Consider the following 17,108-nt stretch of genomic DNA (forward strand, 5'->3'; position numbering starts at 1 on the left):
TATCTCAACAACTGGCTAGTCCTGAGCCTGAGAAGGAGCCAGAATTTATCAATGTACATTGCCAAAGAACCACAGTAATACTTCAGCAGCCCCCCATGACACCCCCCCCGCTCCCAGTGCCTACCACCCACTGGCAGCCCCGCCGATCAGCACCTCCTGTTTGGTGGCGTGCAGAAGGTTCTGTGGGGAGCGAGGGGAGTGGGGGCAGGGGTTGAGCACCAAGCACCCCCTGGCACATTGGAAAGTTGGCGCCTGTAGCTCCAGCCCCCGGAGTCGGTGCCTATACAAGGAGTTGCATATTAACTTCTGAAGAGCCGCATGTGACTCCAGAGCCACAGGTTGGCCACCCCTGGACTAGTAAAGGCCGGTCCAAGGCCCAGCGTCTGCTGCATTCAGTCAACCTTTCAGGCATTGGGCCTGCTGTTAAACAGAAGTCTACCCTCACCCCAGTGCAGAGGATAGAGTTTATTGGAGCAGTGCTCAACTCCAGCCAGACCAACGCCTTCCTGCTGGAAACCCGCTTCCAGATGATAGCATCTTTAATAGCACAGGTCCAGGCCCACCCTCTCACGATGGCACATTTCTGCCTCAAACTTCTATGGCCTTGTGCACATACAGAGTGCGGTATGCAAAGCTACACCTCTGACCTTTTCAAGCTTGGCTGGCCTCAGTGTTCTCACCAAGCCGCCACCACTTGGACTCAGTGCTCACTGTACCTCCCCTGGTCCTCGCCCCCTCTCGATTGGTGACGGGACCCTCTGACAGTCTGCACAGACATTCCCTTCATCAGGCTCCAGCCTTCGTTATCTCTAGTCTTGGATGCGTCGGAGCTAGGATGGGGGGGCTCGCCTGCGGCACCTCAGGACCCCATGGCCTTTGGGCCCAGGAAGAGCTATCATATCAACCTCAGAGGACTCGGAGTGATCCGCCTAGCCGGTCAGGTGTTCCTACTGCACATCGCAAACAAGAGCGTGCTAGTGCTCATGGACAACACGGCAGCCATGTACTACCTCAGCAGGCAGGGTGGGGCTCGCTCGTCGCCCCTGTGCTGGGAAACTATTCGCTTATGGGAGTTTTGCATAATGCACTCAATCCACCTCGCAGCTCCTCACCTTCTAGGGGTCCAGAACGAACTCGCAGATCACCTCAGCAGATCTTTCCCCAGTCACCATGAGTGCTTCCTCCATCCGACATAGTGAGAGTCGTTTTCCAGCGGTGAGGGACTACCCACCAGTTTTGTTCCCTGCAAGGCCACAGCCCGGGGTTGCACATGGACGCTTTCTTGCTCCTTTGGACGGAGCATCTTGTTTACACTCTTCCCTCCCCCCCCCCATTCCGCTTGTGCGTAAGGCCCCAGTCTGGCCCCATCAGCACTGGTTTGCCACACTGCTAGGTCTTTTAGAAGTGATTCCAATACCACTCCCTCTTCTCCTGGACCTGATCCCACAGGACCACGGTTTAATGCTCCACCCAAACCTCAGCACCCTCCACCTGACGGCTTGGAAGCTCCATGGCTGAATCCCGTGGAGTTGGCCTGTTCAGAGTAAGTCTGCCGGGTCCTTTCAGGTAGCAGGAAACCCTCTACCAGAGCTATATACCTCACCAAGTAGAAGTGCTTTTCCATTTGGACTTCCGAGCATACGATCATCTCTGGAGACTGTTCCTGGAGTATCTGCAACATCTAAACCAGCAAGGTCTGGCAATATCATCAGTTAAAGTACACCTTGCAGTGATCTCGGCGTTCCACCATCCGATGGATAGCTGATTAGTTTTCTCACATGAAATGTCCATCTGTTTCCTGAAGGCCTAGAAAGACTATACCCACAGATTCTGGAGCCCATTCCCTTAGGGGACCTAAACCCCATCTGGTCAAAACTCATGGGCCCCCTGTTTTGAGCTGCTGGCACCCTGTCTCCTATAATACTTTTCCTGGAAAGTGGCCTTTCTGGTGGCTATTACTTTGGCCAGAAGGGTCTCAGAGATTTGGGCCCTTGCATCAGAACCCCCATACACGGTCTTCTTTAAGGACAAGATACAGCTACGCCCGCACCCCGCGTTCCTCCCAAAGATAGTTTTGCAGGTTCACAGTAATCAGGCAATTTTCCTGCTGGTTTTCTTTCCGAAACCTCACGCAAACAGGGAGGAACAACATGTCCAGACACTGGATTTTAAATGTGCCCTAGTGCTCTATATGGAGATGACAGAACCATTCCATAGATCCATTGTGTCGGTAGCTGACCGGATGCAAGGCCTTCCCATCTCAGTTCAGAGGCTCTCATCCTGGATTACAGCATGCATTCACACATGCTACGAGCAGGCAAGGGTCCCTCCACCAGCTGTCTTGACTGTCCATTCTACCAGGGCGCAAGCTTCTTCAGCAGTGTTCCTGGCCCGGGTCCCTATCTAGGACATTTGCAGAGTAGCAACTTGGTCATCAGTGCACCCATTTTCTTCCCACTATGCCATCACCCAGCAGCCCAGGGATGACGCTGGGTTTGGTTGAGCCGTATTACAATCAGTATGTCCGTAAACTCCGATCCCACCTCCTGCGTTACTGCTTGCGAGTTACCTAATGGGGAGTTGGACCTGTGCAAGCACTCGAAGAAGAAAAAACTGTTCCTAACCTTTCCGTAACTGTTGTTCTTCGAGATGTGTTGCACAGGTCTATTCTGCGACCCACCCCCTTACCCTTCTGTCGGAGTTGGCTCACAAGAAGGAACTGAGAAGGGTGTAGGGTCAGCTGGTCCCTTTATACTGCCGACGTGAGAGCGCGGCACTAGGGGGTGCTAGAGCCAACCCGACGGATACCCCTGAGGGGAAAATTTCTGGCGACTGTGCTCGAAGCGCGCCCACACCTAACATGGAATGGACATGTGCCACACATCTTGAAGCACAACAGTTACGGAAAAGTTAGTAACTGTTTTTTGGGGACAAGGTCATAGATAGTACCCTCAAAAGAGAGATCCTGTCTATCCAAAAAGAGGCAGCCTGAATTCAGTGGGCAGAGCACAAGACTTAGGAGGCAGGAGACCTGAGTTCTGTTCCTGGCACTGCCACTGACCAGCTATATAACCTTGGGCATGTTAATTATTCTCTCGGTGCCTTAGTTTCTCCATCTCTGAAATGGGGATGATTCTTTGTAAAACACACTGAGATCTATAGAGGAAGTGCGATATAAAGCTAATGCGATACTGAGAGTATATAGAATTTAACATAGAGTGGCAGTCCTTTCAGCACACTTAATTCCCCCCCCCCCCCCCCCCCCGCTGTATATACTCGTTCACAAGCTGAATTTTTTAGTAAAAAAGGGAAGCACCAGAGAAGGGGGTCGGCTTATGAACCGGTATAGAGAGGGAGAGGTGGGACACAGCCCCTCCCCCCAACAGAGGGAGCAAGGAGAGGCAGCAGAGCCAGAAGGGAAGAGGCGGGACCAGAGTGTCTCTGCTTCTGGCCACGCTGCTCTCCCCCCAGCTGCAGCTCCCGGGCTGGCAGGCTGCAGCCGTGCCGCTCGGCCCTGCCCCCCAGAGCAGACTGTGGCCGCACCACCCGGCCAGCCGGAGCATGCTGCGGCCATGCCACCTGGCCCAGCCCGCTGGAACATGCTGCGGCCGCGCCGCCCGGTCTGGCCCGCTGGAGCATGCTGCCCAGCCTGCCGGAGCAGCTCCAGCCAGGCCAGACACATTCTCCCTTGGCCCTCCTCAGATAAGGTGGGAAGGGATGGGATGGGGAGAGTGTGGGAGTCCCGAGCTAGGGGTCGGGTCATGTGGGGGGTGGTCACAGTGGTTACTCCCCTGACTCCCAGCTTCTCCCCCCTAAAAAATTTCCCCACCAGTTGCTGTCCCGGCCCGTCAAGGTAAGCAGCTGGCGCGCCGGGACACTTTGTTTACTTAGGTATATCTCCATATATTATATTATTAACCTATCTCATAGAACTGGAAGGGACCCCGAAGGGTCATCGAGTCCAGCCCCCTGCCTTCACTAGCAGGACCAAGTACTGATTTTGCCCCAGATCCCTAAGTGGCCCCCTCAAGGATTGAACTCACAACCTTGGGTTTAGCAGGCCAATGCTCAAACCACTGAGCTATCCCTCCCCCCCCCATCCGTGCCTGAGGACGCTCAACAAACCATCTTGGCCCACCAGTGGCTTATCCTGATGGCCCGGGAGCCAAAGTTCGCTGACCCCTGAATTATAGGGTTGTCTTATGAATGGGTCATAAAATTTTCCATTTTTACATATCCACCTTGCGGGGGGGGGCTGTCAGCTTATAAACGAACCAGCTTATGATCGAGTATATACGGTACCTTCCAGGTTTCACTGAGCCCACCTTACTGGCCCATTTAGACTTTTTTTTAAAGCTGCTATTTAGCTTTATAGTTAAGCACTCTTCTATGGATACATAGTTTGACTGCTCTTACTTCAAATGCTGACAGTTTTTTAACTCTCCCAAAGGAGCCATTATTGCCTGTATTGTTAGTGCATTAAGGGATTGTAAATCCAAGGATTGTCTGTCATGTATGTAGCTGAGTGTTAAAAATATGTAGCAAAATCCCACTAAGAAAGTAACTTCACTTGCAAAGCAAACAAAGAGTGGAGTAGGCATGGTTTTTCTTAACATCCAATGGCCTATGTCCAAGGTCTCAGTGAGGATCTGAAATCATAACTTTTTTCTTGCACTTTTGCAATTTAAACAAATGAGGGTAAAAAGGAGACCTGTGTCAAGGTGCACTGGAGAAAGTGTTTACTGGGTTATAGCATCATAAAATCATAAGACTGGAAGGGACCTCGAGAGGTCATCTAGTCCAGTCCCCTGCACTCATGGCAGGACTAACTTATAACTTCCAGGAAATGGTTTACTATGGACATAGCAAGATTCTAAAGTCAACAGGTTTAGGGACTATATTTTCAGAACAACTCAGCACCCAAAAGCTCTTTGAAAACACAACAAAACTGATCAACTTCCATCTTTCCAGCCCCCTCACAATCCTGAAAACTCCCAGCCCAACCTCCTGCTCAGACTATTCCCTCTCTCTACCTACTGTTGCTGGTCTTCCCCCTGCTAGCCCCCTTTCTATCTCCTATGGTAATGCACTACTAGTTAACCCATCTTCTTCCTGCTAGTTGCCCACGCAGTGCTCAAGTCACGAGCGCTCAGATACATGGAAAGCACCAGGTGAATTTCACTGCGGGTTTCTGTTGCTTGTATTACCGAGACATCCAGGATTGGATCCTGTTGTTCTAGGCTCTGTACGAACATAGAGATAGATGTTGTCCCTGCCATGAAGAGCTCTGCTCTAAGCCGGAGTATCCTTGTCCCACTTCACTTCTACAATGGGAGGCTTTCCTCAGCCTCATGTACAAATGTCCGTAGGGCTCTCCTAAAAGCCCTTGAAAACATCCAGTTCCTAGGCGTTACCACCTGGAAAGAAGCCAGTGCTCCTAGGGGTTAATCAAATCCATGTGTGGGGTTTTTTTGTTTTTTTCCCCTCTAAGTAGTATAGCATTCAGCATTCTGCTATAAATACCTAATTTGCAAATGTTTACTCCCTTGCGAAAAAAGACCACCACAAAAATAATGAGCAAGAACTTGGTATACAACTGCTCAGCTGTGGAGCAGTTAGTTTTGCAAATTGTCAAAAAAAAATCCATCAGGCCATTTTAACTACTTTGCTGTTAGTTCTGTGTCCCATCCGCTGCATTTGCTTTCCATTGGAATCCATGGAATGTCAAGACATTCCTGGTATGACAGGCTGCAGTCATGTCCCTTAAAATAGATGAGTCGTAAAGATACACACATCTTGTCGTTCCTGGTTCACTTTTGTCTGTGTCGTTTTTGAAAAAAGGCAGTTGAGTACATTTTCAGTGCAGTGAGTTTCCAGTGTGACTTCGCTAACTCCCTACACCACACCATTTTGAAAATGTCTCCCTTTAAAGTAATTAGTGTGATGGAGAAAAGGATTAAAAATTCTATAAATTAATTTCCTTTATGAATGCTCTTGATTTTTAAAAGTGAAAGAAATGTTAAATTTGTACTTTTCATCATTTATATAGTTGCATTTAACTCAGCCTGAAAAAAGTAAGCAATCTAGTCAATTTACCTTTTGTTTATAATCTGCTTCTGATCAATTTCATTTTCTTGTTTACCTGTACTGACCCAGTCCTGCTTTGTGTAGGTTGCAAACAGCACAGGGAAATTGTTGCATCGAAACCAAAAGCACACTTTTTCCATCTAAACTTAAAAGGACATTTCAATTAAGTTTTGTAAAATATTTATTAAACAAAACCTATATCTTAGACCCTCCTAATGTCCTTTTAATTAGAATACATTAGTTTGTCTACTTGAAAATAAAGGCTTCACTCTTCCTGGGAATGAGAAATGAATTGGAAAAAGTGATTGCTCTTTGTTTTGATCCATCAGACTCTGGAATCTGTTACGTCTGAATCCTGCCTTTAGGTAGTAACTTAATGGTGCCTGGACTAACAATGGTAGGGACACTTCCTATTGTAAATGGAAGAGGACCTGATCTGCATTAATTTGTATTAGGAATGGGTCCTTTTGTAAATCCAGATGTTTCGTTTGGGTCAGAGGCAGTCGTCATTTTAAAGGATCGATAGTTTTTAGTCTCTGTATTAAACATATAGTGAATAGATTACACTTTATTTTCAAGTATGATAAAATACACTTACTTGCTGTTGGTAAAAGATAACCATTAGAAATGGGAAAATGGTCATTAAAAAGATATACAAAGTTTTGGAATATATAGTCAATAGACTAGATGGTGTTGAAAGGACACCAACTTAAAAATCACATCTGTTTTGCTTTACCTAGTATGGATGCCTTAAATTACAGTAACAGAGTTGGGGGGGAGGAGAATGTTTTTCTGTATTTTTCTGTGCATTTGGCAGAAAAATTTTGCATTGTCAGTTTCACTGTTTCTCCTGCACAGTCAGTTTTTTCTGTTAGTGTGGGTCTTTCATGCATCAACAGGAGTACCCCCTTTCCCCCAAAAAGCAACCCCAACTTTTTTTTTTTTCTTTAAATATATGACAATTAAATTGGAAAGCCACAGAAACTGGTAGGAAGACTCTGGGCAGCTGAAAGTACTATTAATTTGCATCTTGAAAATATATGGAGATATACTTATCTCATAAACTGGAAGGGACCCTGAAAGGTCATTGAGTCCAGCCCCCTGCCTTCACTAGCAGGACCAAGTACTGATTTTGCCCTAGATCCCTAAGTGGCCCCCTCAAGAATTGAACTCACAACCCTGGGTTTAGCAGGCCAATGCTCAAACCACTGAACTATCCGTCCCCCAAATTGACTAGCTTTCAGGTTGATTGTATCCCAGTAAAACTTTTAACATTTTGTGCATTGAGATCTCACCAAATTAGACTATTTTCCTGCTGTTAGAGAGCTTTGCTGTAAAATGAAAGACTTCATGCCATGTTTCAGGCTGATACTGCTTCAGCATCCCACTGACATCATGATGCATTATCAGTGCTGAGATGTGGCTTTATGAAAATCTGCAGCTGTAAAAGATGGGGTAAATTTTACTTTATGCACTTATAATCCAAAAAATTTGGTATTCATTGTAATAACATTACTAATGCTGACTTCAGTTGAAATCAATGTGGGTCTGATGCTTGTTTCTCTGGGAATTTCACTGTAACTTAGATCAGGTTTGCCAGTGCACATGAAAGTGAGCACAAAGGAGTGGTACAACTACTGATGTAATTAATCTCCACCTACTCTTGGTGAATTCATCAAAATTAAATCAAGATCTTAGTTGTTTTAGTAGATTCTGTTTAGTCATGATTATTAGACATAATTGGAGGAAATCTTCTAGAGTTCATTCATGTCGATGTCAGATTTAGAATTCACTTAGATTTATTTAAAAAAAACAAACTTCTGTTATGCATCTAGTGCAAAATATGCAACATTTGTCACCTGTCTAAAGACATGAAATTGCACTGTCCTAAGGAACTGAATGTTGTAATTAAAATCAGGGTAAATTTCATGAGGGCTGGAAAATGGGAGCTGTGTGTTTAATATAGTACAGCTCTACCCCGATATAACGCTGTCCTCGGAAGCCAAAAAATCTTACCGCATTATAGGTGAAACCGCGTTATATCGAACTTGCTTTGATCCACCTGAGCGCGCAGGCTCCCCCCCCGCCCCCCCTGGAGCACTGCTTTACCGCATTATATCCGAATTCGTGTTATATCGGGGTAGAGGTGTATTTATATGGGTAACTGCCCTTCCTCTCCCAGGACTTTTGAGGAGTTCTGTGAAGTTCATTTTTAGTACCCATTTTGTTGTAGGTATGTGAAATCTCTGAGAGAGATCTTATGTGAGGCTATGGGATCCAGTGTCATCTATATGCTGATGACGCTCAGCTCAACATCTCCTTTTCATTGGACCCAGACAGATGTTCCCTTGCTCTGTATCTGACAGATATGGACTTGGGTGCTCAATGTGGAGAAGACCAAAGTGATACTGGTTGCCAGAGGGAAGCATTCTGAGCATCTGGAAAAGTCTGACTGCTCCTTCAGTTGAAGGAATTTGCATCCTTGTAAAGGTAGTTAGCAATCTTGAACTCTTTCTTGAACTCTCTATACTCTGAGTATTGGCCAGAAAAACCTTCTGTTGTTTATAACTAGCCAAGAAGGTAAGTCCCTTGCTCTCAGGTGTGGAACTTGCTACAGTCAAATACTCCATGGATCTAAATTATTGCCCCCACACGATGCCTTGGCTAACCTTAAGCCACGTTCTGTTTTATGACAATATATTGTTTAGTCACTAGCAAGTGTTTAATTTTTTCCTTTTACAGACATGCCTTTTTGTTGTCTGTACTAGAAATAGCAATGTGTTTACAAAGATTCAAACTGAATGCTGTCTGATTGTTGCTTAAGACGCAGGCTGTCCACATTCAATAACAAGATTTCAGAAGAAGACACATTCCCACTTACTCTGGTTTTGTACCTTTTGGGGTAGGAACTAGGATCAAATTTCAGACACCATTCAGGCTCTTCCTAATCTAGATCCAATGCTCTTTCTGCTGAGGAGTACTATTGCTGCAGTCCTTGGTCTGATTAGCCTGTTACCCAGCATCACTGCTCTATGCCATGTGGTGATATGCGGAGGCACAATTCTGGAATATTGGCAGTAATGGATGTGGCGTTGATGACAGATGGTCTTCACCAATGGTTATTTCCCCTCTTTGATTCTTTTGATCCACAAAGGAAGGCTTGACCTGATTGTATCACTACTCATTTTGTTGTTGTTAAACCCAGATCCCAAAGGTGGCTGCATTTCAGTGGTGGGCGAAGCAAACCCTCTATGTAGTTTGCATATCAATTTAAGTGCTTTATCCTTGGACGAAAGATGCTGTAGATGCATTAAAGCATGATTATCATCATTACTTCCATTCTTCTTTCATAAAAAATGATTTTGAAGTCTGCTGTGTTGCTCCCACTTCAATCCTTCTCTTGTAAGAAGCGGGAGTCAAGGACGGTTTTTGTGCTTGCTTTAAAGGATGAGTTTGTGCCTTTGGGAAGTAGCAGTTAAAATACCTAGGATTTTTTTTGTTTTGTTTTAAAGATGTTCCATTTCCAGCTCCCTATATTAATGTCGCCTATAGATACACTTCTAGAAGGCTACCCAATGGTTGCAGTAACATGGTGGTTCCTTCTGTCTTTTGTTTGCCTCGTCTTCCTTTAAAAGAAGGTGGAGGACATCAACAGGCATGGGATCCCCCTTCTGACTTCCAATTCCCAATATTTCTCTTTCAACTGACCACGTTGACCTGTTCCCTCCCTCGCAGGCTAGTCTCTTCCATTTCAGCGCCTGTTCATTTACAACCCTGATTTCCTTCTCTCGGGTTCCCAACTACCATCTTCTTTGCCCCTCTTGCTCCTCAGGGCCAGCTAGTGCTGTTAACTCAGCCCTACAGCATTTCCATTTAACACATCACCCACTGATACAAGATGAAGGGATCTGAATATCGTCAGAGTGCTCTTTTTTCATATTGCATATTACTGGTATATTGTGCAGCACTGGAGTGAGCACGCACTCCATTTTCCTGCTAGGCAGGAATCCAATCAAGGCAGAGCTTACTTGTCAATTAGGAAGACCTTGGAGTGATGTAAATAACAAATCCTGTGTCCTGTGCTGAAATACAAGCCTCTGATACTGTTTCTAATACAACTGTGATTCTCGCATTTCAGTTACTGTCTGCAACATCCTTCTTTCTGGCCTTGCCGAAGGCAGCCTTGTCTTGCTGATATCCATTCAGAATGCTGCTGCGAAGACCATTTTCCTAGCCCGCTGCTTTGACCACGTCACCTTCTCTTTGCATCCCTTCACTGGCTCCTTCGTCTCTATTGTATCAGACATAAGCTACTTGTCTTCACTTTCAAGGCTATTCACGACCTATCCCCACCCTCCCTATTATTTCTCATTCAGTGTCGAAAGATCAGCTCCCCCTCTGATAGGCCCGTGATGCTAGCCTCCATTGCCATCTTGTTAGATTTTCAAATAAGCAGCTTTGTGCTTTCTCCCATGCGACCCCTCACTCCTGGGAGAAGTTCCCCATCAACATCTTCAACACCTTCCTCAGAACTCTCCTTTGCCGTGAAGCCTATCAGATAAGTGACGACAGCTAGGCTGCTAGTGTGCAGAGACCACTACCTATTATACTGACCAATATTGTCTCATTTCCTTGTACTCCCATGTTGGCCTGTCTAGCCATCTGTTGTTTATTGTCTTGTGTAGATTGTAAGCTCCTTGGGGCAGGGACTGTGTTTGTGTTCTGTGTTTGTACAGCGCCTAGCACAGTGGAGTGCTGATCCATGTCTAGGACTCCTAGGCACTTTTGCAATAAAAATAAATACTAAGCAAGTTTCTATATGGAAAAAAAATACACTGAGATTAAAAATAATAAAGTTAAAATTAATTTAACTTCCCACAGCTCGCAGCTCGAGATTTTTTCTTTCTGATTTGATTCTTTCATTTGATGAGCGCTGACGTCAATCCATCCTGCATGTTCCAAAACCAGCTGCAATGAACCAAGATGATCATGTTTTAACTTCAGCTTATGTATCATTTTTGATATGCCAAATCTGGGACTTGTGCAACAGTCCCTTCACCCTCACAGTTCTGGGGAATAGTATTTGCTAGCTTGCCGCTCCTAGAGAGCCACTGGGTTGCAAAATATTTGTCTGTAGATTTGAAACAAAACAAAAGTTGCTCGTGTCGATCTTAATTTCTTGGCAGCGGGATGGTAGATTTAAGAGTATTTTGATCCTTAAATTGTAATTTTAAATTTTCATATGTAAAATGTAACTTGCAGTATAACTACCATCCTATCAGAAGTTTAAAAACTGCTGTACTACATGTACTTTAGCAAATGGGATACTCTTTGTATTCCAGGTGCACTGGATCAGAGCCACATTGTGTTAGGTGCTGTCTAAACAGAGTGAAAAGATAATCTATAATTTAACCTAAGGCAAGAAGTGGGTGAAACCACCAGTAGAAAGGAGATGGGGGGGATGGAGAATGAGGGAGAGAGTAATGAGACAGTGAGTTCACCTAAGGCCTTCTGTGCACAGCTAAATTATTTCTTATTGGTTAAGACCATTGTCAAGTTGGGTTCATCTGTGTGACTAAACTACTTGTCAGTGTTCATTTAATAATTCCCCCTGCTGTGCTTATTTGAACAAGAGACCCTCTTTTCCTCCTTGCCTCAATCTTCATTTCAGAAGAGGGCAGGTGCTAAGAATAGCCTGGGCATGTCCCTTCTAAAATGCCGGCCAATGCCAGCTCTCACAAGCAGAACCAGCTTGCTTTCATCTTGTGCAGCAAAGGCTCATGTTGGAGGCACAGGAGCCATGAAGGGTTCTCCGGAGAAGAATCCAAGATTGGGCTGCAGGGAGCTCTGAGCGGGTTTCAGCTACACATCTTTATTTTCTTTGGTTTGAACAAACAAACAAACAAAACTCGTCTCTGCTCTGCATGTTCCTTCCCTTCCTTCCTTCCTTTTCAGCTGGGTCCTGTCTGTGCTACAAATTGAGTCTGTAACCAGGTAGGGTTATAGCTGGTTTTGAACATGGTTTGAGTCCACATACAACATGGTTAATACTTTGTTTGTTAGTAGCCGTGGCAGCTAAATGTTTCACCCTTGCCATAGGCTTAGGCTGGTGCCTGGTTGTCTACCTATAATTGGTTTGGCACACAGTGTTTTGAAGTGCACACAGGACCCACTGATTGTACCTAGGCAATTGTATTTGCCAATCCTCCTTCCTCCCAGTTCTCCCTACGGTAGGACACTGTGAAGTATATTGCTGTGTGTGATTTCTGGTGCTACTCTGCGTGCATGTCTTCTAGAACCTGTCCTCCAATGAGGCTGTGAGACAGCTGCACAGATTTTTTCCCCCTGTGCAGCGATGCAAACACAGGTAAGAGGGCAGGCTTAGAACAAATAGGGTTGACACATTTGTGGCATGGGAAAACTATGTACCTGGGCCAGAGGAGTGTCATGTATTGGTTTGAAAAACACATTTGTATCTGTAGTGTAGATAGGATCTAAGATTGCAACATGAACATTGAAGCAGAACGGGTCAACATTTTCCAAATTTTGAATTATTGACAAAACTTTACATTGAAATTTTGATCTTAAAAAAGGGGTGATTGTTTGTTTAGACAAAATTTCGGTGACAGATTCATCCTGTTTTCTAGTCAGCTTCACAACTGGTTGAAAAAAATTTAAATTGAAAGTTTTGGTAAACACACACGTTTTTTCTGAAAAATGTTCATATTTTCCAAACAGCTCTCCCGTTAAGCAAATCAATTAATGCCCAAAACATCACTTTCCCAACCCAAAACCAAACTCGGATCCTATTTTTGCATAGTAGTGAGTATGGAAAGTGACCTTTTCTTTATGCTCTCTGCAGAGAAGCCCTCTCAGTAAATTAGACAATCTAAGAAATTCTTTGAACTATTTTGTATCTATTGGCCGATCAAGAGTAGAGCCTCCATGTGCCTTAGGAGTTTTGCAGTATTTCAGTTTTCTTTCTTATGCGTGTGAGTGGAAATGGTCAGATCAGCTAAGAGTCAGACTCAAAGAACTGATGCAGTATGCAGATCTTGACACGTTGGACTGCAGACCAGCAACAGACAAAGCTGGTGGGAGACAACTGCACCAAGCTTTGCTTTTCCGCTTTCTCCTGGTGGTCCCTGGTCTCGTCTTTAACCGCTCATTGATTCTGTCCCTATGTAGTTACAAAGCTTTATCCCTGTACAGCTCTGGCCTACTGCAGTATTTGCCATTCCAGTCTCAAGGTTCTTTTGCTCCCTGCCATTCCCATAGAATCAAAGAAGTGTGGGACTGAAGGAACCTCAGTAGATCACCTAGTCTAGTCCCCTGCACTAGACTTTCCTGACAGGTGTTTGCAAATGCACTTCATTCTGGACCTGCGACACCATGGTTCTAGTCCCCGTTCTCATCTTCCCCAGCCCAGTGGTGACTGGCAAAATGTCATTAGCAGCTAAGACACGATTGTCAAACTTGTGCTCTAACCCCAGCTCCCTAGGTGTGAAAAGCAGCTTCATGAACTGTCCAGCTGGAGATTTCTAATGCAGTTGTCTTCGGGCACAAAGCAAAAGAAGGATGACAACTTATTTTAACTTGAATTCTTCAAGCACCTCTGTGTAGGTATTTCTTCCATCCACACCACCAACTATTGTGTGATTTAGGGCCTATCTATACTGGGGATCTCTGTACTGGAGTAGTTATACTAGTGCAAACCCTCCAGTGTAGATGCATGGGGTTGCATTGGTTTTGAACAAGGGTAAGTTTTATGCCAGTGTAAGCATTGATTTGCCACTTGTGTGGCACAGCTATGCTGGGTGTTTGTCCTAAGAGAGCTACACCTGTACAAATATCCCCATGATAGACAAGCCCTTCATCATGAAAACTTGCCACTACTGAATGTAGCTGGAGTAATTAGAACCAGAATAAGATCTGTGGATGTTATCTCCTCCTGAAGGGAGTTCTAGAGTCTTGGACCAGCTACCAAGAAAGTTCTGTCCTCCCTTTTCCGCCCCACAAATTTAACCCTTAAGGATGTCAGTTTCCTAGTTCATAGCTGTCAGAGTAAATAACACATTGCCCAAAATCTTCGCTCCTGGTCTCTTGCACTTACCCATGTGGTTAAAAACTCATCCCAACTCCCTGCTTCATGTAATATCACCTCTGTAAAAGGCCATGGTCTTCCAATGCATTTTGTGTATAGCATCTCAACTAAGATATTTTTAGAAAAAAATCCCCCCACCTTTGTTTTTCCCCCCAGGATCCATTAATGTCTCAAGATGGAAGCATAGAGGGTACACCAAATGCTTATAAGGTATTGCTTGCTTTTTCTGTCTATTACCGTACACATACTCTGTGCATGTGCTTGTATTTATACATTTTCTACACCATGCTAAGGGGGTCTGTCGTAGGAGACATCTGTGGTTTCTCTTCATGCCAGCTGTCAGTAAGGATTGGGATGATAAACAAGGGATGGGCTGGTCTTGTGGTTAACAAGGGCTGGGAGCAAAGGAGTTTTGGGTTGTATTTATAACTGATTTTGGCCAAGTCACTTAACCTCAGTATCTCAGTTTCCTCATCTGTAAAAAGGAGCTATTACCTACCTCCCAGGAGGGTGGTGAGGCTTAATTCATTAATGTTAGAGAAGTACTATGAGAACCCTGCATAGAAGGCTCTGTAGAAACGTGAAGCATTTTCTGATTGGTTACTGGCTCCAGTGGCTTTCCATTTTCTCCAAGCCAGGATCAGTGGAAGCTTCTTTCAATGCTGTTGCTTTGAGGAGCTGTTTGTTCTAGTATTAAACATAACTACCAGACAAATGCATTTAAATTCTGCTAATCTCAGCCTCAGATTGTTTTCTGTCCCTGTGTGCAGAACACTGAAGAAAATATACTCATTTTCAGGATACTACGGGATTAAACACACCTTAGAGAAATAACAAAGGTGGCAAAAGATTGTTCTTAGAGTTGATAATCAGAGCAAACAGTTACCTGTTGGTTGTTAGTTGGGCCATATCATGTGAGTCCTTGGAATGAAGGATACTGTATCTCGTTTAACTTGCCATTCAAAGAACCTTCTCTGGAAGCTTTATTGCTTTTGCATTGTACTGCACACCACACACCCCCTTAAAGCCAGCTGCATGTCAAAAATAGACTGAGCTGGAAATATGCAGAAAATGAGCTGTGCAGGCTGCTAACAGAAGTGTAAGGGTTTTCTTCCATTAGTGAGAGGTCCCTAATATCACTTTTCACAAAAGGAAAGCCGTCTCGGCAATCCTAAGCATACATACAAAAATCATGAGCCATACTCCCCAGCATTATGAGTGCCTTACAAGTGTGAGATTTTTAAAATGACCAGTCTGGACTTATTTTCTTTGTTATCCGGTGTCTGAGCTTGTAGGGCTCACTTGGGTCACATTTTCAGGCTTTCTGTTCATTCATAAGGGCTAGAAATGTCTTTCTAAATGAAAGTTGAGGTTCTCAGGTAATCATTTGACTCCAGAGGCTGGATCTTTAAGAAAAACACCAACTATCATGAGATTTGTCATAAAACCATGAGAATTGGCAGCACCGGGAAAACAGCAGGGCCTGCAAAGTACGTGTATTTAATTTACAGTGCAAAAGGTACATTCATGTGAAAATGCACAGATTTTGAGCGAACACATGTTCTAACTCACGTTTGCTCTTTGTAGCATATTATTTATTCTCTTGTTTATATGAAATTGCATTTCCCCATTCAAGGACACTTCTACAGTGTGTCCAGGGGAAAAAAATTACAAATAATTTAGGAAGCTTGTATAAGGTGTATTATTTTTTGGGAGTAGTGGAGATGTGAAGGGTGGGAGAGGCTACTATAAAAGATTAAATTCATAGTTTCACTTAGAATCATTTTAACTTTATAATAGAGATTCTCAACTATTTTTGGACCACAACCCACAACAAAATGGCCGGAGATTTGTTCTGGTGCCCCCTGTATCCCATAGTCCTTTGTGGCTGAAAAGATTGTGGGTATGGGATCAATTTTCAGCCATGTGCGGTGAGGCAGTGATTTTTCCAAAGGGCTGGGGAGCCACCATTGCTTCCTCTGCCCTGAGCTCAGTGGCAGGGAGGGACTCAGAGAAGCTGCTCTGGGGCTGGCTGATGGGCACTGGTGGCAGAGGCAGTATCACAAGATCCACATCAGAAGGGAGCAAGAAAGGAGCTGGTCCTTCCCTACTGTCCCTGGGTTCCCTTTAGGCCTTAGCAACCACAATGTTATGGTGCTCTCACTCAGTGGGGTGTGAGGCACAACTGGGCTGTGCTCTACCTATTAGAGAAAGAAAATGCATCTTTTCAAAAGGTTGCTCAGTTTTTACTCTGGACTCATCATTCCAAGACAGACTGCTGGATGTACCTATCTCAAAACACTCTGTCCAAAGAGAAGTAACACAGAAGTAATGGCTTAAAATCACTGCCCACTCACAAGATGGGTCATAGTGTCACCTCAGGAGGCATCTATTAATAAATAAATCCCGTATACCCATGACATAACCCATTGATTTTTATGCAAGGGGCTATTAACCACTTCGCTGTTGTCAGCCATTTGGTTCAATTTTTCTGCAGTGCTCCAGTTGATAGCACTGGGGTGGGATTCAGGAGAGCTGGGTTTGTTTCCCCAGTTGGTCACTCACCTGTGTCTTTGGGCAAGGGGCTTCCTCTCTGTGTCTGTTTCCCTATCTGTAACATGGTGTTGATGATACTTGAACTCCTTTGTGGAGCCTTTTGAGATCTATAGATAAAAGCACAGTTGAAGAGCTAAGTGTTGCGTGTCAGACCTTCACGCACGTTGTGAGGCAGGGATTTACATGCACATCCACTCCCGTGTGCACTCGTTGGGCTTTGAGTATGTGCTGTACGCTTTGGTACATTTGGGCCTCCGAGCCTGTATAGGCAGAATGCAATTGCTGTGCTGTGGAGTGTGTCCGGTGCATTCTGATATTCCATTGCTTTCAGCGGGATGCTAATCGATGACAGCAGCCCAGC

General features: G+C 44.7%; 1 protein-coding gene across 2 annotated transcripts in view; it reads left to right on the forward strand.

The window, feature by feature from the left end:
• SETD2 (SET domain containing 2, histone lysine methyltransferase) overlaps positions 1–17,108 on the forward strand; it is a 144,019-nt gene that overhangs the window by 111,898 nt on the left and 15,013 nt on the right. The window contains exon 19 of one of the 2 annotated variants that reach the window (XM_026651987.1): positions 14,348–14,401. The exons of the other annotated variant lie outside the window; for it this stretch is intronic. Within the exon in view, the coding sequence (XP_026507772.1) occupies positions 14,348–14,401 (54 nt within the window). The remainder of the gene's footprint in view (positions 1–14,347; positions 14,402–17,108) is intronic. 2 annotated transcript variants of the gene reach the window in all.

This window comes from Terrapene carolina, unplaced genomic scaffold, assembly GCF_002925995.2.
Source record: "Terrapene carolina triunguis isolate 2854851 unplaced genomic scaffold, T_m_triunguis-2.0 Scaffold111, whole genome shotgun sequence".
Taxonomy (NCBI): domain Eukaryota; kingdom Metazoa; phylum Chordata; order Testudines; family Emydidae; genus Terrapene; species Terrapene triunguis.